The sequence below is a fragment of the Harpia harpyja genome, chromosome 12 (genome assembly GCF_026419915.1).
Source record: "Harpia harpyja isolate bHarHar1 chromosome 12, bHarHar1 primary haplotype, whole genome shotgun sequence".
Taxonomy (NCBI): Eukaryota; Metazoa; Chordata; class Aves; order Accipitriformes; family Accipitridae; genus Harpia; species Harpia harpyja.
The window spans coordinates 27,594,279-27,616,524 of NC_068951.1; the positions used below are offsets into that span (position 1 = coordinate 27,594,279).

The following is a 22,246-nucleotide window of genomic DNA, read 5'->3' on the forward strand; positions in this document are numbered from 1 at the left end:
GGATCAAATTAAAAGTAGCTTCTCTTGTAACACAGTCATTGCCATAGCTAATACTGCTGACTTTTAATCTTATAATCTCTTTAGTCTCATAAAGATGAAAAGTCAGTGTTCAGGAGATGCTACAGAAACAAGCATGTTAAATAAGCATGAGCATATTTCACTCCTGAAGAAAAATCAGAACCTGCTTCAAAGTATTCCTGCGATACATAAATTCCATTTTGTTGTGGAGGCAGATAAATACTATTTCCGCTTAACAATAAACTTTACATGTTTTCCTCACTTGTCATGAATTCATTTGATGCATTAAAAATAAACAAATAAGTAAAATAAGCTGTACCTTTCTGTATTCCTGAAGGACGACCTGAATTTCTTTTAGCTCTGGAAGGTCAGGTAGAAAATATATTTCATGTAAGAAGTCTCGTACTGCATCCCTAATAGTTACAAAAAAAATATTGCAAAGGACATAGAAAACATTAGTTGATTCAGAAAAATCTTAAGAACCCATCAAAAGAAAGCAATGAAATGTAATGACTAGAAGAACAACAGCTTGAAAAGCAGAAAAAAGTAAATTTCATTAATTTTTTATCTGATTAAGTATATGTCTTAACTTGTTTCTCTCTTTACTCAACTAAGCCACAAGTATTTCTCTTCTATACTTCAAATTACTTTCCCTTTTAAAGACAGTTCTTTCCAAAGCTTTCAAAGTTGCCATTCATCTCTACCAGGATCAGCTCTCCTTATTTTGGACACTGGCCAAAGGGTGAGAATAATCCCATTTGATGTGAATCCAGTTCCAGTTTTCCTCACAAGAAAAGAAAATGCACAACCAAAAATAAGAATTCTGTGTTCCTAACATGAAAGAATTTCTTTCAATTTTGCTATTACGGACTTCTACAAAAGCCTTATTGTTCTTATTGTCACCTTTTATTTTGAATAGTGTTGGTATGATATAGTGCAAGAAAAATTAAAACCCAACAAAAGTAATTAAGATAAAAACTATCGCTATTCCTAAAACCCCATAATTTTAAGCTATGAAACATAAAACGAAAAAGAATTAAGACTCAACATTGTCTTCAAAAAGGTAAAGGTACAAAAATTTAAGCCTTTTGTATTAGACTTTGATTTTATTTTCAGTTGGTGTAACCACCAACTGAAGGATGTATGAAATCTTACCCAACATTAAATTCTGTGCACTTCATAATTATAACTCTAATTATTGAAGGAAACAAATAAAAAACTAATTTCCTCCCTATTTCCAACTCCGTATACTTCTCTCTAGAGCAGAGCAAATGTTAGCAATCACTGTTATTCTGTCTGTGTGCCGTGTAGAGGGAAGTAATTTTCCATACCAGCAGAAAAAAAAGCAGAATCGGAAAACCTGGCAGGGTTAAGTGTCTGAATGGGTTGTAACTTGGCCACAGTGTCATATATTTTTATAACGACAATATAAAAACACCTTTTCAGATGAGGCTATCACTTGTCAAATTTCAAAATCTCATTGCCATTTAGAGAAGTGACAATTTTGTAGAACAACATACTATTTTGCAGAGAACCAAGTTTTCTCATCTCAGTGCTGGACGACTTTAATTTAGGGTTATCCCCGTTCCTGTAATATAACTGAAAATATTTTGTACAGTACCTGTTCTCAACTATGAGAAAGTAAAATACTGCTGTAGTTTCCTTTGGTTGGATATGTATAAGGGGCAATAATGCTACTATTACATGACTAAGCAAGGAGCCAAGGTATGAATGGTCCAGACTTCGAACAAAACAATCCCAGGCTCTAAACAAAAAGAGACAACAAAACAATAGTCATCAATGATTCTTCCCTGCATAAAGACATTTTAGGTGAGTTGTGAGAAGCATTTGAATTTACTTCAGCTCTGGTTTAATTATTGTCTAGAACAAAACAAAACAGTGTATTCAAGGACAGAAATAGCAGGTATGTCACTGTTTGGGTACACTATCAGTTCACCTGCAACACAGTTCTGGAAAATCATCCTTGTATCTTAGCGCTGTTCTCAGTGTAGTCATCATCTTCACTCTTACTGAACTGATATGTTTGGGACCCATGAGCTTCATTAAAGACATAAGACTATTTAAAGCCTAGACATAGAGAAAAGTCATTTTAGTGTATTAGGTACTCAGTAAAACGTATACAAGCCATATTTTCTAATAAAAACAGGCTACCCTGGCTTAAGAAATCATACCCTATAAGATATCAAATTCAGTCTGATGTTTCAATACAGAATTTGGGGGTTAGAGGAAAAGAGAATGAAAAGGAATCTGTAATGACAGTATTGTAACAAAAAAGTCGTTATTTAGGCTGTTGACAGATTGGTGAGGGAAGAACTGTGGACACCAAAGGAGTTCGTGGTTATAGAATTCTGTTATAAGACATGATTGACTACACGTCCAGAGTTTTAGAAGCTGAAAAGAGCAGGTTTTGGAAATACAGACAAACCAAACAAACTCACAATAAAAAAAACCAAACCAACAAAACACCAACAACAGAATTGGTGTACAACTTCTTCCAGAAGCGACTGTTAAGCTTCAAAGAACAGGTAATAGCTCAGTTGTCAATGGGACTGATGAAAGACAGAAGAGAAATACTGAGATGCAGAAATTTCAGTCACAGTAACACTGTACCAAACAAGGTAGTACAACATCCGGCATGACAGATCAGTAATACAGGAAGAAACCTGAGCTTGAGGAAAGATCATGGAAAGGGAAACTCACCAAGAACGAAAAACAGAACAAGAAAAGATAGAAACAATAGCAGATGCAGCAGAAGAAATGCTAAACAAATGAAGAAATTCAGAAAGCAGGAAGACATGGGGCTACAAAAATGAGAGCATCTCAACGTTAATATCTGAGAAGCAAAAAGCTGGAAAATACACAAGAGAAAATGCAGTCCATCAATGTGAAGGTTATATACATTCTAGCACTGAAAAATTCCCTACAGAAATCATCTGCACTACCTCTGTGAGGCGGCTAAAAGGCCTGTCTTGTGGTTAGAAGCACTGCCTCGGCAGAGCAGAATTTTCAGACTTTGTCCAAGCTGTGAGCTCTAATTTCTCTAAATGCTCTCTACTGTAAAGCTGAAAGGAGCTGTTCTGTGAGAAGCAAAACCAATAAAGCCCGGTTTCTCTTGGATTTGCATCTTATTTCCTTTAGCTTTGCCCTTTGGTCCCTTATAACCCTACTCCCTGCAGCAGCTCCAGTTTTCTCCCATATTGCTCCATCCTCCACTTTGTTTCTTCCACACATAAAAAACATAAACTTGGATTCCTCCTCTATAATTACTGGTTGACTGACTTGTTACATATCCCATGTCTGACTGAAGTATGTATATTAGCTGACCATTAAAGAAACAAAACAAAAACTTTTGAGCTTACACAGAAGTCCTACCCATAGTGAGACTATCAGCTTTCAAGAATCATGTCGGAACTTTAGTACCTTTGAGATTTCAGTGACACTTGTACAATCACATGAGTCTGGAATATTAAAATAGCCCTTGCTTATCTTTGTTTTAATATTAAAAATTAAGGTACGCACCATTTTTTTATCCTCAATGCCAACACTGGAACTCAGTAACTGCATATTAAAAAAAGCCAAGATACCAAGCAATTTAGGTTGCAGATAATCAGCCTGTGCAGGGGAAAAAACAAAAAAAACCAAAAAAAAGGAAAAAAGTAGAAAATCCAAATAATCTTACTATTAACACATTTCTAAGCTTAAGAAATTAAAAAGCAACTATGAAACACTAATTCTGAAAGATAAATGAGAAGAATCCCAAATACATACACTGCTCTTTAAGAAACATCAGTGTTAATGAAAGACATCCCTATTAGGCTGTGGGTTTTTTTGTTTTGGTAGGATTTTGGTGTTTGAGGGGTGGGGGGGGTGTTTGGGTTTTTTTTTGGTGGGGGTGGTGTTTGTTTTTTTAAATGCATACTTTGTATGTATCTCCCCATTACAGGAACACTTAATATGAAATGCCAGCCTTTTCTCCACTTTTTGCCTCAAATAAGTGGCATTCAAAGAACGTCAAATTGTCTTCACCCTCAGACCAGAGGAAAAAATTACTGAACAAAACTGAACATTAATATTTTTATGTCCTTACCATTTGTTCAGGTGATGTTATTTCTCTAGGTCCCTGATAGGGATCATCATTAGATGCAAATGAAGCCAATATTGACAAACCATTGAAGACTTGTTGATAGTGTTCTCCTATACGCAGCAATAATTCATTATGCAGTCCCTGGTAGTCCTGTCTCAGCAAGCTGCCCAGTTCTATCTCAGTCTCATTCTATAATCAAATAGCAAACAGAAACCAAGTCTTCATTTCATCACAATGGAACTAGCACACTGAGAGACAGGAGGCATTGGACTCTGGTTGATTTACCACAGAAATCAAAGAAAAAGCTTCCAATCAGCTTAATGCTAGATAAGGCGAGTTTTTAAGTTTGCAGAATATCTTGCAACAGTTCCTCAGAGCCAACAGAACAGATTATAAATAACAAGAACAAAACTTCTGCGTATACAATTTACCCACCTATGCTTTGCAATACCTTAAATAAAGCAGAAAGCTCACTATTCATCAATTGTTGCTCCTAATCTGCATGTATAATAAAACAAATGCCAATTTACCTTGAGGTAATGAAGTGCCCGCTCAAGCTCATCCTTGGAGCACGAACAGACCAAATGAGAGAAGATGTATTTGAAGTTATTAATTAAAATCTCTCTTCGGTTTACATTCAGCTGTTTTGCTATGGTTCGAATAAGTGTGGAGGCTGCAGGACTAGCCTTGGCTGCAAGGTCAGGAAGCAAAACTTGTAGGGTCCGCTGGTAAATTAAGAACAACACTTAATGGAAAAAACAAACACAAAACCCCTCCAAAAACCCAGGGTTCAGCTTCTTTCCATTTGTGACAGTACAACAACATACATCACTGGTCATAGGTATGACTATAAGTATGAATAAAGAACTACTTTAATAAGATGGAAATACCTAGTAAAAATGCACATAAAATAATTACTTAAGGAGGTGCTTCATCTAATTAATACTGAGAAACATGCAAACAAAAAGTGAGCTAGCACTTTTTGTGTCCATCTAGATTCTCCACAAAAGGAAATCTTAAGGAAAAAAAAAAAAACCCAACCAAACCAAAACCAACAAAAACCCAACACACCCACACACACCACCACTCCCTCAACCTACCAGTCAACTAGAACACTGCTTACTTAACAGTTGTGCATTTCCCATCTACCAACAAGCAAAATACGAGCTACTTAGGCTTCAAGTAAAACAGATATCTAACCAGATCAAGAAGAGATCTATGCACGGAACAATAGCTTTCTTCATTTGAAACAAGAAAGCAGACACCATACAAAAATCACACCTTACAAAGAATCCCTCCAAGTGCACTAAATCATTAATATAGATATACTCAATGAATACGCTAGACCTTAGTTCATCATCTGTCATACTTGAATTAGCACTGTAGCCATCACTGTAACTCCTTGATAAATATGTTCCTCTGTATTTGAGCTCCCAGTTGCAGCAATCCCAAAATATTCTATATTATGACAAACAACAGCAACTGGAGGAAAAAAAAATCAGATCCCTGACATTCACAGAAAAATTGTGGACTAAAACAGAAATCCACAAGCACACACATACACTCTACACCACTCCTCCCCCCCCCCCCCCCCCCCAATAAAAAAATCAAAAGTAAAAAGGACTGCCCAACTTACTGAGAGAAAGCGATTTAGATCTGGAAAATCAAATACATTGGCAATCTCAGATAACATGTCCAGCGCCATTTCTCTCTGGTGAGCAGCTGTTTGTTTCTGTAGCTCATTACCCTGACATGGAGCACTCAATACTGCCATCTGGCTGGAGTGCAGGGATTCCACTAGAAACTAAGCATGAAGAAATATAAATTTAGTATTATTTTCCCCTTTTTCGCTCCCTAAAAATAATCACAAGAGTTTCACTCCTCTTTCTATGCATCTGTTATCCTTTCTCATTTATTGCACATAGATCTATGATTATTACTTTGCGATAGGACTGGATGATCATCTACTTAATAATTGCATTTAATTTTGTAACCCTGGATTCAGACATTGCATTATTAAAAAAAATACTCAAAATTAGAAAAGTCTGGTTTTGATAATTTTCTTTTAAACAGAACTTCTGTCTTTATGTAACGGGTTTAACAACAGAACAAATCAATCATGTCCGTATAATGACTGTAAATGTTGACTTCAATTCCAATATTAAAATCAAAGCCTCTTGTGGCAATGGTACCACACAATGCAAGAAACTATATAAATCCTCTATTTCAGAACAACAGCATACAGGAAATAAAAAAGAAAAGCAATACTGTCAAGGGGAGAAGATCATGACAAAGTCAAAGATTTCCCATTCCTTCCTGAAAGTTTGTGGGGTCTTGTTTTGTTTTTTAAATCATCTCTCTGTCATCCTATAAAATTTTTGTAAAATACTGTAATTTTTACCTTTAATACCATTTTCAAAATACACAAAAAGAACTTAAACATATGCCTTTCTAAACCACCAACTCTTTTCTTTTTACCTGACAGATAGGTTTCTTGTACTGACTGAAAAAAGCTTGCAGTTTTATGGACTTAGCTGCCGCCAGGGATCGAATTTCTGTGTATGCTGCTCCAGCCACAGAAGCTGACTTGGACAACAAACAGTGTAACAAATGCAAGAGGGCAAATGGTACCAAATCTCCTTTTGATGCCCTTACAAAGTAAGCAGAAGAAAAAGAATTAAAAAGGAAAAAAGAATCGTTGCATTAACAAAATTACTTAAGAATATACAATTACCATAATGCAAAATGACTCATCACTGTATTTGCATAGCTTATCCCTACTTCCTATGACAGGGCAGAAAAAATGAGGAATATTCCATATGAATCAACAGCTTAGTACAGTTGCAAAGGACTCTGGACAACGGCTGACCTTGAATTAAGTAATTTCATCTTACATTTACACTTGAACAAAAAAGTTACTTTGCATCACAAACTGACACTACTTTGAATTTTCAAGATACTATCAAAAATACCTTCCAATATCTCCTGTTGTGAGAATCAAGGTATCTTTAAGCTCATTATTTCTTGATATTTTGGCATTTGTATAAGCTTCTTTCATTCTTGAAACAAATAGCTAGAACACACGAAAACAAAAAGTAGTAATTCGAGAGTGTTTGACATCAGTGAAACAAAAACCATAGTAAGTTAGGAAAAACAACCAAAAATAAATATGAATTCACCTCTTTTATGAATCCTTCTTCAGAGTCTAAGGATTCTAGTATGTTCTTTATGCAATCACTGAAAGCCACTCTTACATCTTTGTCTGGATCTTCCATTAGGTTTAATAAAGACCCAACAAGAATCTTCACACTGAACTCATCAGTGTTAAAATCCAGATGTTTGCAAAGATGAGGTATATTTTCTATAAATGCTGGGTGGCATGGGTTGGAGGAGGAAAGGAAAATATATTTTTAATGCTTTTGAAAAATCTATTGAAGTGCACAGAACAGTGATGCAAGTAAGCCATAAAGCACACTATATTTTTTTTATCAAAAGAGTAAATATTATCAAACCAGACAAGCTATTTAAAATTCAGATTTTTTCAAGTATTACATTGCTAGATATAGCCATAGACCAAAATTAAACTAAGGTAGTTTAAAAAGAATATCAATGACAACATCAAACATTAGCAGTGACATCAACTGAAATATAACATTTCAAGCACCATTGCAACTATAAAAAAAACAATATAGGAAAAAAAGGAATGGAGAACAGTACATAAGTAGTGACTTAGTACCTCATACATAAGTGCAAAATATTAATAAAGGTAAAGTCACATACCTAGCTTTACTGAACTGGATACTTTGTTCTCGAGGAGAATAAGAAATGGCTTGAAAACACAGGCTTGCACAGAACAAGTTTTTTCATGAGCAGAAGTCACAGTAAGGCTGCTACACAAAATATCATAAGTAACATGCTTAATAGCAGAGTCTGCTAAGGAAGGTCGTACACTGAAGGTACCAGAAAGACAGCAAGATAATTTCCCAACTATAGCAGCACAAGCCTCCTTGACTAGCTCAGACTCATCTTTGATTTGATTTCTGAAATGGAAACAAATATGAAACCTTTAAAATAGATCATTTACCTAAGAATTTGTATTTCTACATTGTCTGAATTCTCTAACTATACTGAAAGTACTATTAGGACAATTTAAAGATCTGTCTCACTAAATTATTTTTCCCTTTTCAGATCACCCTCAAGTTCTAGTAAATGTTTGAAGTAGCACTGGGCATGGTGAGTCTGGCATGTTATAAAGAAACTGAAGACTAGACACAGTAAGACAGAAGACACCAAGATTTGTATATACAAAAGGCAGAGAAATTGCAAAGATTAAGAGACATATGGACAAATATCACACATATTTAACTGACAAAGATATCTCCTTTCCCCTCTGTAGTTTAACTTTGTTAATTAGAAACAAGGTCTTCAACTAGCAAAGTAACTTGTACACTGACATGGTAAGCAAACACTATTCTATCATACAGACATCATCACTTAAACCTATCCTGTTGGTATCTTAAGATTTCTGAAATTGTGATCTAGCAAATTCTGGATGAAATAGAAATAAATGTTTATTTTTGTGCTTGTACTACATTTCTTATTTGTCCATTTTTCTTCTTGCATGAAGACAGAAAAGCAGCATTAATACATACAAAAGAGCTTTGGGAATCATACTGCAGGACTGCACACTTGGCGGATGAAGCAGGAGAGAGAATCCTTTAACGCAAGTAGCCCGAATTACTTCATGGGGACTTTGTAGTGCCCAATGATAAATGGATTTTCTCCAATCCAGACTAATGTTTCTTGGGAAGAGAGACAGAAGGAACACACAGTGTGACTGAGTTTGGGGTGCTAAAGAGAAAAAACAAAATAAAGTAGATAATTACTTGATTTAAACTTTTAATATTATCAATCATCATAAGAGGGAAAAGAAAATAATTTTACTTGAGAACAATCATTCCAGAGAGATATTAGGTTTTACATACTTTAACATACTTACAGAAACTCTGTGCAGTTTTTTGACTCAAAACTAGAGGATCAAACCCAAAAGCAGATGGCTTAAAAGAAGAATCATCAGGATGGCTGTAAATCCACGGCAGAGACAGCAATCCACATAAGTTATCAAGAATCTGATCACTCAGTGGAATTTTCACTAGGGGGCAAAAAATAAAACAAAACAACAAAACACTGATACTTTTACAGCTCCGTATAGTTTATAAAACAGATGCACATTTTATGTTCTTAATTTGCTACAAATTTTTTTTTCTCCATCAACAAAGATTAGTATCACTACTCCCACATGTTGATATTCTACATTTTAGACGTATGATAATAAATAATGTAGTGCTACATCAAAATAATCTAAAAATTTCATTAAACAGTTGACAGCATGTAATACACGAGCAGCAGAATGAATACAACTTTGGTATCTCTGGATTTATATGAAGACTCTCTGGTGGACTTTGGGATGGCTAGTAAGCTGAACTCATAATAAATAACACTTTAGTCTTAGTAGAGTCTGTCCTCCATCCTACCAGCTACTTTTAAAGAAAACATACAAGTACTTAATATTTTTGGTACACTTCCTGCACGGCACATTTGCTGAAGTTGGTCAGAAGCTTTGAAATCTTTGAGTGGAACAGAGATAGTAAGGCATGCTGCCTCTGTGTGTTTTAAAAAGAAACGAACTTCTAGCAGTTTTCTTTCTCACGCATATTCACTATCCCCATGTTGTCTCTTGTTCAGATAAAAAAAAAAAAAAAACAATAGAAGTACAGACAAAGACTAGCAAATCATGTTCAAAGAGGAATGCAAAACAGAGAAGAAAGCTCTTTTTTTTAATTTAACCTTTTTTGTACAGGAATTGGAGTTCTAACACAAGATCTATCATTTCAGTACCTCTACCACAACAGACCAATTTAGTCAGATGCATTCCTAATTTACAAATACAATAAAAGACATGCTAGTTTAAAGGATTTCTCACCTTGTGCATACAGCAAAGCATCAAAGATTTTCACTATTCTGTCAATCACTTGTTCTAGGTTAACAATCTGCGTAGCAGCCTCTAACAGGTTTCTGCAGACTTTCACTACTCTTGTGATAAAATCAGAGGAAATCCATGTGAACTGTATATTCACCACTGAATCTGAGGAGCTCGGAGTATTCTTACATGTGTCAGAGTTACACGGATGAGCTACTTTATGATATATACTGTTAAAATAGAAATCATACGATCAATGCAACATACTATAACATTTAATATTGTATTGCTTGTAGGCAAAGTTACTATGAAAGTGTACTACTTCAAAACATACAGGACTTAACCGATACTTGTCCTGATACATGGACAAGCATTAATCTACACAAATCATAAGAACAGTTATGAGAAATTACTGGTCTCACAGTTTCACTTTGGTACTTTACCTTGTAGAATTTGTTGAGGGAGAACAATGAACTATGCACAAAGCAGCTAGTCGCAGAATTACAGCAATCCCTTCTACAGTCTGAAGAATATCCGCTGTCAGAATTTCTCTCTCAAGGATAAACATTAAGGATGCAGCTTTCTTTGTGATGGCATTCCATAGAGTACTCTTCAATTTCATGTTTACAGGACTGAGACTGTAATTTGACCATATTAATTATTTTCCAACACATACTTTTTTCAGAAAAGACAAATCATCATAGCAAAACCAGAGCTAATCCATGTTGGATACAGGATTAAGAAAATACTAAATGAAGCTTTAGCTTAAATGTGCTCTTCGGGAGAACAAGATACTACCTCTGAAGTTAAGTATGATGCAAATTAGACTTACTGAAAGGCTATAAAGGTATAGCTCTACAATCCTTGGAAGGTCATGGAGACCAGGGTGGTTCCTGATGACTATATAAAAAGGCAAACGTTTCACCCACCTTCAAAAAAGGCAAAAAAGAGGATCCAAAAAACTAAAGGCCTGCCAGTCTAACCTCAGTCCCTGGGAAGGTTATGGAAAAATTCTTTGAACTCATTTCTAGCCACATAAGGGGCAAGAACGTGACTGGGAACAGTCAGCACATATTTACTAAGGGCAAATCATGCCAGACTAACTTGATTCCTTTCTACAACGAGGCAGGTAGCTCTGCAGATAAAAGAAGAGCTGCTTATTTGGAGGACCTCAACTGGCTGGAAAACTAGGCTGACAAGAACCTCATGAAGGTCAGAGACATATGAAAAGTCCTGCAACTGGCACAAAAAACCCCGTGCAACAGAACAGGCTGAGGGCTGACTAGCTAGCAAGCAGCTTTGGAGAAAATGACCCGGTGGACTTGCAGAAAAGTTGAATATAAGAGCAGTGTGACCTTGTTGCAAAGGTCAACTATGTACCAGGCTGTATTATCAAGAGTGAAAACTGATCGTGAGCCCACACCTGGAGTACAGCATCCTGGAGCCAGTTTTGAGTATCCAAATACAAGAAAGAGATCAACATGCTGGAGCAAGTCCAAGATAATCAGGGAGCTAAAGCACAGCACAAGCAAAGGCTGAGAGAACTGGCTTTGTTCATCTGAGAAGAACCCGACTTAACTAGACCCGCTTTAAGCACATACAGTGCAACAGCATAGCCACATACATGATTCTGTCATTCTGTATGTATTCTCTCAGCTTTTCTGTTTTCAGTATGTAAAAGTGAAAATAATTAACTGAAGTTTGGCTTAAAAAACATCTGTAGATTTTGATGCTTCAAAATATCATTTAGATCTTTTCCCAGAAGATCTTTCAATGTGGCTGTTACGAAGAAACTGACTCAAAAAAGCTGTCATTTGTTATTATTCACTAGCCACATTACTATAAAAGTAGTTATTGAGTAAGTGTCATACATTACTGGGGCAGGTGATTTCTTTGGATGCTTTGTTGGCAGGCTTAGTCGTCGTCTTTTCTCTGGAACTTCATCACCGCTGCTGCTCCACCCATCAGTATCGGAAGTATCTAGCTGGTTCTGATGAAGCTCCTGAAAGATTTCTTCCATTTGTATTTTTAATGCTGTATAAAGTGGGCTGACCAGATACTGGGATGGACAAACGACAGAGGTACCATGATGTGTGCTATGCTTTACTTCTCAAAGACAGACATGACATTATTGTTTCTGACTTAAAATATAAAATTTCAAATATTGTGGTAACAAAGTTCTTAAAAGCCTTTCTGTTCAAAAATCTTAATTACAAGATGAAAACTCTCATAAGCAAAGAAGTTTCCTGTGTTCCTACCAGACAGAATGCAGCTTGTACAGCTGTTTCCCAATTCTCACCATAATACCTTGCTACTAAAGCCATCAAGACAGACACACCAAGTTTAAGAGACAATGGATATGATACGCATGTGGGTGTAAAGGGAACACTCAGCATACCAACACCTCATTATTAACACCTCACTATGGTTTTAAACTAAAAGAGGGTAGATTTAGATTGGACATAAGGAAGAATTTTTTTTACAATGAGGGTGGTGAAACACTGGAACAGGTTGCCCAAAGAGAGGTGGTAGATGCCTCATCCTTGGAAACATTCAGGGTCAGGTTGGACAGGGCTCTGAGCAACCTGATCTAGTTGAAGATGTCCCTGCTCATTGCAGGGGGTTGGAATAGATGACCTTTAAGGGTCCCTTCCAACCCAAACCATTCTATGATTCTATTTTATTTCAAACCTTTCTGTCTGCCTGTCCCCCAAAAATATGACTAAAAGCATATGGGTAGAAAGTAAGACCAGTTCAGATGAAGGGAAATTACTTGTAAAGCTGCCCTTATCTGAGCATACTCTGTGCCTTACCCCCGTTTTATACTATGATTACAGACAGAGCCTTATGCCTGCATAGCTTCTCAATAGTTTCATACATCTGAAAAACAGAGGGTCCAGCTACATTCAACTAATTAAAGAACTCTGACCTGTACAAATATGTGAAACAGTTGAGAAACAAGGAGTATGAATCTAATTATGCAACTAAAAATAGTATTTCCTAGATTTTCTTCTTTGCACAGATGTAGGTTTTTGTACGCGATCTATTCACACAATGAATACAGTTTCTAAAATTAACCTACCTCCTGTTCTTCCTGAGTTCCAAGCACATTCACAAAAACTCTGCATATGGTACTGATATGGACTTTTCTTACTTGTAAGGCAGATTCATAGCCAGTTGGAACAAACTCCAGAAAATATTGCAGTATATGGCAAAAAGCAGCTTTCAGCTTTTCAGACTGAAGACACCTAAACACATCACCTTCAAACAACGCACAGAGCTTCTCTAATAGCATATTCAAGTAGACAGGTTCAATATTTCTGTAAGAATCTGCTTCAAAAGGCAACAATGTCCTCACCAACAGTAAAAGTGGTTCTCCAAAGAGTTCCGATTCTTCAGTATCCATTTCAAGTGCTGACTGTAGAATTCCAAAAAAGACTGTGAAGAAAACACTGGCCAGCTGTTCTGGAGGTCCTCCTAAATGAATTAATTTTACTAAAAACTTCACTGCCAAAGCTTTAACTTTTGGACTGCCATACTCCAACAGGGAGCAGCCTATACCCCAGAGAATAATATCTTGTCGTACAAAAAACACATCTGCAACAATATCTGTCAGAATAGACATTAATATAACTTCCAAACATTCTACATTGGGCATACCCATCAGCTGTAATGGTGCCAATCTTAAATACCCCACATTGTCACTTGTATTGCTTGAAAACCTCTTTACAGTCACTGGCCAGACCAGTCCATCTCCCCAGAGATGCTTTTGTGCATCTCTTTCATGCAGGAAGATTAAGTCTTGGAAAAGCTGTAGCAAGTCTCTTGTTAGTACTTCAAAAATGGAGCAGCTCTTCATTTTAAACAGAAAAAGTAAAGAGCAAATGACGTCACAAATGTTCTTGTGCAGTATGTTGCAGTTTGGAGTTGCAGCAATTCGGAGAAGCCTTGTTATGATCCAGTTACTAAATTCTAGGACAATAAAAAAGAAACAGAAAATTATTAAGATAACAACCAAAACCTCCTATTATGAGCACCTCCTTGAGAGCAGGTTGCTCATCAGTAAAACAGAAGAAAACTCCTTGAGATAAATGCATGTAGGCTTAGTAAACAAAGACCCTTCACTGGAACATTTCTTCAGCAGATCTCATTGAAAAAGAAGAAAAGAAGGGGTGGGGGGAACAGGGGACAGACATTTTACACTGGGTTGTTCCAGGCATTTTCCTCTGCCGAAAAGACCCTCAGGCAATGAATATTTGTACAAGATATCTCATCAACATGAACTGGGTAATACCACTAAGCAATGGTAATGAATAAGGTCAAACTCTGTCCTGTTAAATTTCCGTTACCACAAGTGCAAATCAACTCACAACATTAAAAGTCTATCATAATATTCACTTACTTATAACTAGGTAACTCTGAACTTATGAATCTGCCTTTTTCTGATTTTTGTTCTTTTATATGATCCCATTGTCAGAAAATTTAAACCCTGAAAATAACAAGCTTCAACATAAACATTTTCAACAAACTCACCAATACAACTGCATTCGATTTCCTCCTGATTTCCATCCACGTTTACAAACATAAGCGGGGAAGATTTCATGATATGTTGAATAAAATCAAGCAACATTACAGAACTTGGCTGTGAATCTGATTTCTTAATCAGTTCCAAAGCAACTTTAAAAAAAAAAAAAAAAAAAAAGACACATTTCTGAATTAGCATTGCAATAAATCAACTTCACAAATTTTCTTCACACCTAAAGAGAAAGAAGAAATTTTTTATACAAAATACTATGATACCATATTAAAGCTGTATAATTATCAATTGGGAGTGTGCTTTATTAATCCATGAAGATGATTTTGTGCATATTGTAAACCCATTATGTGACACCAAACTGTATGAAGAAAAATATAAATTACTCAGCTTAAATATTATTCATTAACGCTACACGCATTAACATTTAGTTAGTATTATATCCAACTGTTTGATGACTGAAGAATAGCAAATAGTTAACATTTTAATTTTTAATGACACAATTTTCCCTAGGCTTATGACCTTGGCAGAAAAAAAACTCTAAGAATTGTTCTAAATCTCCAAGAAATAGAAGTTTTTAAATGGTAAGTTCAGCTTACTGGATCAGAAAGTTATAGCAAAATACTAAACATATGTAATGCTGCTGTACAGCTCCATTGAAACAGGTATCTGAATCACATCAGATTTATCCAAATTCCACATGGTTAGTTAGCACAAGAAGAAAACTATCTCAGATTCAGATAGCAATTAACCAGAAAAGTCACATGGCAATGATAAAAAACAACACTTATGTATTCAAAAGCAGTATCTGAAGCAGATTGGCTTTTTGTTTTTATTTTTATAGCCCTCCCTTTCAGGGTTATAAGACAATTAACAAACACATCATCTATACAGTAACATGAGTATGATACTTAAATTGATCAATTCGCTAGACAAAATATCAGTCTTACTGAGACAGCTTGTCATGGTTTAACCCCAGCTGGTAAATAAGCACCATGCAGCCGCTCACTCACTTCCCCCCCACCCAGTGGGATAGGGGAGAGAATCAGAAAAAAAAAAAAAGTAAAACTCATGAGTTAAGAACAGTTTAACAGGACAGAAAGGAAGAAACTAATAATGATGATAATAATAATAAAATGACAACAACAACAACAATAATAGGACTGGAATATACAAGTGATGTACAATGCAATTGCTCACCACTCACTGACCAATGCCCAGTCAATTCCCAAGCAACGACCCCCCCCCCCCCCCCAGGCCAGCTCGCCCCAGTTTATATACTGGGCATGTGACATCACATGGTATGGAATACCCCTTTGGCCACTTTGGGTCAGCTGCCCTGGCTGTGTCCCCTCCCAACTTCTTGTGCTCCTCCAGCCTTCTTGCTGGCTGGGCATCAGAAGCTGAAAAATCCTTGACTTAGTATAACCACTACTTAGCAACAACTGAAAACATTAGTGTGTTATCAACATTCTTCTCATATTGAACCCAAAACACACCACCATACTAGCTACTAGAAAGAAAATTAACTCTATCCCCGCTGAAACCAAGACACAGCTACATGAAATTATATCTTGGAAACACTGTTACCCTCACTGTGATTCTCCTTGATGCTAATGTACAGATAACTACAAGTGATAATATTTTAGTGTATGTATTTCATATTTACCAAAATATTTTAAGGTAGTGTAATAATTGAAACCTTAACATGATTTAAGGAGAACTGAAATAAGGCTTTGTTAGAATTCTAAAATTAAAAATAAAGCCATTTACATCAAAGTATTTCAATTCTGAAAGACCGTATGAGCATTAAGACTTGCAAGCTATATTACTCAATGAACAATCACATTACATGATACTCCTGATTTTCAACGTTGAGAGCATTTATATTCATAGAACAGTGCACTGCATTTCCCCCTCCCTTTTTTTTTTTTTTTTTTTACTTAGGTTACTCCACATCATAATAGCAAATACTTCATCAGGGAAGTTATTAAAAAATAAGTCATAAATGGTATTGCATTCAACTACTAGATCTTTGTTGAAATGAGAGTTGTAACTTTTTTTTTTGGCAGAAGTTACTTAAAGCATAAAGCAGATAATAATTTTTAAAGATAGGGATGTAATACTTACCAACATCTACATCTGTAAGAATTCTGTCAATGAACTGGCAGAGTATTTGTCTTGGTTTCTGCACAACTGTATTGTATTCTTCTGGACTGGCACTAAAATTAGAAGTACATTATTTTGACATTATCCATTTTAAAATACAAAATATTTTTTTGAAGTTTATCTTAACAACACAATGTTAAACACTTTTTTTTTTCCTTCTAGAAGCCTTCAAAAAGAAGTACAAATTGATTCCTTGTTTTAGTGACCAGCCTATTGCACGTTCCTCTTTCTCCTTATTCTTCAGAAGTACAAAGTTTTAGAAAGTGCCGAAGATCATTTAATTTTTTAATGCAATTATGTTTGGTATATATTAAATCCACACCTGGCAGACTAAGGGATTTATCCGCATGCTACTACCAAGCAACAAACCAGCTTCAGTGCATAAAAAAAAAAAAATTAAGAACCCCATTTCGCTTTTGGAATTAACCAGAATTATTCAACTGATTAGCTACCAACACCCTGGGTAAGAAGTGTCAATAGCAACTGCTCAGGTGACTAAGATGGCAACTAGCTCTTGTCAGGTCAAATCTCCAACATACCGTTGTACCTCCACGTCGACTAGCTTCCTACCACAAAACAAAACTGCAGTCTTAATGCTGCCATTAAAACTTTAGAGCCAACCATTTTCAAGGTCGTTTAATTCTCAATGAAGTGACACTGCAAACACAACGAAGTCCCCAGCACACTGGGTGCTATGCAGGCCAACACGCCTCTCCTGTCAGGTTCTACCAGCACCACCCGTGAGCGAGGGAGCAACCCAGGCAGGCGGCGGCGGGCGAAGGCGACCAGGGTGAGGGGAGGGCGCAGGCCCAGCCCCGGAAAACCTCGCAGAGCGGCGGCGAAAGAGCCGACTTTTCCACCTCCCCACGCCACGCTCTGACCCCGAGGCCGGGCACGCTTCCTGCAGCACAGCGCAACTCCCCCCCTCCACGAGGCGGAGGCTGGGCCCGTCCTACCTGGCCAGCTCCCGCAGCGCCGGAATCATGGAGGCCATCTCCAGGCCCTGCTCGGCCATGGCTCCCGCTTTGAAACAGGCCGCGCGCCGCTGAGGCGGGAACTGCGTGACGGCGTGCGGCAGGACCCAAAACGCCTGCGTTGTCGGACGGGCGGCTGCCCTCCCCCGCGGCGCTGCTGAAATTTAACCGCTTCGCCACCAGACGAGAGGGGGGTCACGGCGGCTCAGCGCTGGGCTTCTAACGGCCTCCCACGGGGACCTCGCTGTCCCAGCGGGGCTCTCCTTCGCGGCGCAGTGCACAGACGGCTAATAACCGAGCGGGGGCCGAGCGCACCCCGCGGAGCCGCGGCCGTTTCCCGGCACGGCTACTGAGGGGCCACCGGGAGCGCCAGCCGGAGGCCAGCCACGACGGGCGCCTCGGCGGAGCGCGGACTGCGGCTCCAGGGGACTCGCAGCGCACAGCGGGGGAGGGAGGTGCCGCAGTTTTGAGGACGGCTTAAAGCGAGGGGGGAGCAGCGGCACGCCCCGGCCTGAGGGACGGCGAAGAGGAAACTTCGGTGCTGGCTAGGAAACCCCTGCCAGAGCGCTGCCTACAGCTCACTGCCCGCCCGGGCCGGCCGTGGCGGCACTCTCCTCAGGGTGCCCCGGCGTCCTGCCGCCCCGCAGGCGGGGCGCAGCCCCGGGCTTGGCGGCCTCTAGCTCCTTCAGCTGTGAGACGAGCTCCTCGGGCTGCAGAGAACGGCCCCAAGCGACCCCCACCTCAGCCCGCCCCTGCCGCCGGCCGCCCTGCCATTGGCCGCCGGCGCTGCCCGTCCGCTCGCCCCGCCCCGCCAGCAGCAGGTGGTGGCGGGCCCCGGCGGGCGCCGCGGCACTGCGGGAGGCGGCAGCCGGCAGGTAGGGCGGGAGCGGGGGAGCGAGCGGGTCGCTGGTGGCCAGTTCTCGGTGTCACCCCTTCACCGTGTCAGGGGCGGCGAGCTCAGCTCGCTTAGGTGGCGGGGGGGCGCATTCTGGCAGGCGTGGGGGCTCGGCGCCTACCGGCCCAGCATTCTTCCCTGTAGGTAGCGGTGAGGAGAGGAGCGTATTTAAACAATATTTAAAACACTGCTGTGGGGGCTTTGTTGGTGCTGCGGGTTTGGGGTTTTTTGTGTTTTTTTTTTTTTTTTTACTCTTAGCGTATGTTGTTTTCTGTTAATGTTCCTTTGAGGGAGTGAGCGCACTTAAACGCATAAAGTATGAAAGGTTTTGAGGAAAAACCCGAAAGGCTACTTGAACATCCTATAGTGTGTGGAGAGTTACATGCCGCCTTACACCAGAGCGGAAGGTGTATTTTAGTAGTGGTCCTGGGACGTGCTGGTGAACATAAGCTTATGACCCGTGCGTGTGGGCCCTACCTGTGTAGCAAGTCTGCAAGACTTCAGAGTATAAAAGGATAAAATAAGGGGGGGTTATGTCTCGATAGGAATAGCAGGGAGAGCACGTGAGGGAAAATTGAAGTCTGAGCTTTGTTTTTCTAATTAGGAGGTATAGCTCTTTCTGCATTCGTTTATGAACTTTGTCTTAGCATTGTTTCTGGGCTGAAATAAAATCCTCTCAGAGGCTACTAAATCTATTGCCTGTTTCCACTGTGCTAGGGCTGTGTTTCTTGCATGTAAAACAGTCCATGAAGTGGGTGCGCGTGTGTATTTCAGTTAATTATTTCAGATGGATGCTTTTGGGGAACCTATTACTAATTTTTCATTCATAGGTGGTTACATTTATCCTGCAAAATACATGTATGCTGTTTCATTAGAAATTCTGCTGACCTTTCAAAGGTTCCCTAACATGGGAAGGGCCTGGAATACTTTGAGGAACTTTACAAAACATAACTGGGTTTTATCTTAGTTTGTTTTTCAACACATATTGCAATGTTTTCTACCAGCTGATATTAAATATCAGGTATTTATCTATCAGGTAAATATCTACCTTTTGAGAGAAAGCAGAAACCATGTACCTTTATGTGTTTTGTTAAGTAGAAATTTAATGGTCCAGGGAGACCAGGTATGTCTGGGTTTTGTTATCAGTGTTATTTTGAACTCAACTTTCTACACAATATCAATTGAAAAAATCTATTGTGAAAACAACACTCTGAATGTAGACTTCCAAGCCTGAGACAACAATTACACTAAGAAAGGTGTAAATTGCACTACTTGTGAATTTGATGTAGAGTTAAAATTCCCATGTCATCCCTGATAAAAAAGATAGCAAGATATCTGTTGGGATCTTAGGAGAGTTTGAGCGGGCTATATTATTCTTTAGCTTTCAATCCTAAGAAATATGATATGTTTATTGAGTCATAGGTGATTTTACTTGTTGTTGGTAAAGCATAAGTGGGGCACACAAAGTGCTTAATGAAAAAACACCAAACCAAAAACCAGTCCTTTTTCCTGGAAGTCTCCTGAGTCAACAGCGAGATCATATTAATATAGGTATTGTAGAAGTGCTTGCGTTTATTATAGGTAGAATGCTATTTTAATTTGTGGTGTTTCTTTAAGTATTTACCAAGCATGTAATTGAGGCTTTTTTCTTCTTTGTGATAAGTACTTATAGCAGTGCAATAAAGAGAGCTCTCCTGCTCTCCATTCTTTACTGGGAGTGAAGTTAGGAGACTTTTTTACTTCCTGGTTGTAAAGCCCCATCTACTGCCTTCTGACCATATCATCAAGTTCCTCCTGCTACCGTGGTTTTATAAGAGTCTATGTAAGACTGCCCATAATAACTTCATTGTGCTGTGAGGATGTAAGAACTCTTCTAGATGCTCCCCATGAAAACATTTTTATGGGCACTCACAAAACCTAGCACTCCCCAAACCCTCCAAAGAAGCACCAACTGCAATACCTGACTTCATTCCTTGCTTTTCTTGAACACACGGTAAGCAGTTCAATAAACTCTTAATTCATCTCCTTGTTTCTTCCTTATCCCATTATTTTATGCTTTTATGTCTCTTGACCCTCAGGAGGAGCAGCCAGGTGTGTTGTTATCCAGCTGGAGAGAGTGACTAATTACTAATGAAAGTAGTGTGCCTTGAGACCATTCTGTATTTTCCTGTCCAATGCAGCATGCATATTGGTGAAATGAGTCTTAGGTGTGCAGAGCTCGCAGGTTGCAGAACTCGGGGAAATTCATGCAGATAGGTAGAGCTAAGTATCAAATCCAGTGTATGTGGCACTACCAAGATTTCTGCTGAAGCTGATGTTACCCCCCCCCCTTTTCCCCACTTGCGCAGTCCTCTCACTGTATAATTGCATGATTCTTCCACACCAAGGCCTCTATCTTCTTTGGCTTTTGTTGCTTCTTTACCACACACCTCTGCAGGTCAATGTACTTATTTTCAGACACTGAGTGACTTTACCTTGGGCTGGCAGGTCCCAGAGCACAAGAGCATGTTGATTGTTCTTCTATTCCCTCTGTTGTTTAATTCTGAGGTAGAATTACTGTTCTTCTTGGGGCTCATCCACTCTGTGGGTGTGGTTAGTGTGACTGCAGTTAAATCTCAGCTGTCTCTTGCAGGTAAACACAAGTGATTATACTAAAACATTTAAATGCACATGTGTATTCCTTGATGATTTCATGAACTGTGAAATATGAACATTATACAAGCTGATACAGTGGTCAGAGGAAATGCAGGCAAGATGGTGCATGGAGGTCCTCTGAACTGTACTACTACGTAGTTTCATGTAATATCAAGGTATGCTTATGGCTTATCATTTGCATGGTTGCTGTAATAACACCTGATAGTCTGTATGATTACTTGAAGATAAATTTCCATATATAGTCATGAAAGTGGTTGTCACAGTAGTTGCCTGACCTTTGAACACATTGTGTTGTTCCTGTACACCATAAAAATGTGTATTCCAGCATGCTCTGTTCTTATCTATGCCTGTGTTACTTAGTCAACTTGGCTGGAGTGAAGGGGTACAGAATATTGGTTTGATGATTTAAAAAAAAAAAAAAAAGTGAAAAACTGAAACGAAATTGAAACAGTAAATGGTGGTAAGGACAACAGGCAAGCCAGAAGCCTAAAAGAAGAATTTGAACATCCAACAGCTAAGCAAAAACTAACAGGCAAAAGAGAGAAGAAAAAAAGTGAGGAAAGAAAATATATGACATTAAAATCTGTTTTTCTCATGTCTTTTATTTCTATATGTAATCTAGACAGGTCCTAGCCCTGGAAGCATTTATCATATTTTTTATATGAATAAACCTGAAGATGTAAAATTAAACATTTGAGTAATTTGGAGAGATAGCATGTTAGATTATACATTCTTTTGGAACCTGGCCTTATTATTTATATAGCAGCAATGACTATTTTTTGCTTATCTACAGCTACTACTATTAAAAGTAGTTGCCTGTATAGATCTTTTTGTTACTTGTTTCTTGCTTTCTGGTATTTCTAGAAGAGAAATTATTCTTGAGGCTAGTAACTGTGGAGGAAATGCACAGAAATGT

At 38.5% G+C, this 22,246-nt stretch overlaps 2 protein-coding genes across 9 annotated transcripts in view; one reads left to right on the forward strand and one right to left on the reverse strand.

Moving 5' to 3' along the window:
* ATR (ATR serine/threonine kinase) overlaps window positions 1–17,866 on the reverse strand; it is a 42,942-nt gene extending 25,076 nt beyond the window's left edge. For 3 of the 4 annotated variants that reach the window (XR_008237399.1, XR_008237398.1, XM_052802933.1), the window contains exons 1-20: window positions 17,763–17,866; window positions 16,768–16,859; window positions 14,637–14,780; window positions 13,186–14,075; window positions 11,975–12,162; window positions 10,547–10,741; window positions 10,107–10,333; window positions 9,123–9,275; window positions 8,776–8,974; window positions 7,904–8,163; window positions 7,303–7,493; window positions 7,096–7,196; window positions 6,602–6,773; window positions 5,760–5,927; window positions 4,654–4,848; window positions 4,127–4,312; window positions 3,559–3,651; window positions 1,976–2,106; window positions 1,640–1,783; window positions 338–431 (exon numbers count right to left, since the gene is read on the reverse strand). Coding sequence is in view for 2 of the 4 variants with exons in the window: in XM_052802933.1 (XP_052658893.1) it covers window positions 338–431; window positions 1,640–1,783; window positions 1,976–2,106; window positions 3,559–3,651; window positions 4,127–4,312; window positions 4,654–4,848; window positions 5,760–5,927; window positions 6,602–6,773; window positions 7,096–7,196; window positions 7,303–7,493; window positions 7,904–8,163; window positions 8,776–8,974; window positions 9,123–9,275; window positions 10,107–10,333; window positions 10,547–10,741; window positions 11,975–12,162; window positions 13,186–14,075; window positions 14,637–14,780; window positions 16,768–16,859; window positions 17,763–17,821 (3,882 nt within the window). In the remaining 2 variants the exon portion in view is untranslated. The remainder of the gene's footprint in view (window positions 1–337; window positions 432–1,639; window positions 1,784–1,975; window positions 2,107–3,558; window positions 3,652–4,126; window positions 4,313–4,653; window positions 4,849–5,759; window positions 5,928–6,601; window positions 6,774–7,095; window positions 7,197–7,302; window positions 7,494–7,903; window positions 8,164–8,775; window positions 8,975–9,122; window positions 9,276–10,106; window positions 10,334–10,546; window positions 10,742–11,974; window positions 12,163–13,185; window positions 14,076–14,636; window positions 14,781–16,767; window positions 16,860–17,762) is intronic. The other variant, XM_052802934.1, reaches the window with a different exon arrangement.
* A 689-nt stretch (window positions 17,867–18,555) lies between these two features.
* PLS1 (plastin 1) overlaps window positions 18,556–22,246 on the forward strand; it is a 50,605-nt gene continuing 46,914 nt past the window's right edge. Inside the window, exon 1 of one of the 5 annotated variants that reach the window (XM_052802936.1) lies at window positions 18,556–18,655. The gene's annotated coding sequence lies outside the window, so the exon portion shown is untranslated. Of the gene's footprint in view, window positions 18,656–18,709; window positions 18,816–18,976; window positions 19,083–22,246 lie in introns of those variants that run through there. The other 4 variants (XM_052802939.1, XM_052802943.1, XM_052802940.1 and 1 more) reach the window with 4 other exon arrangements.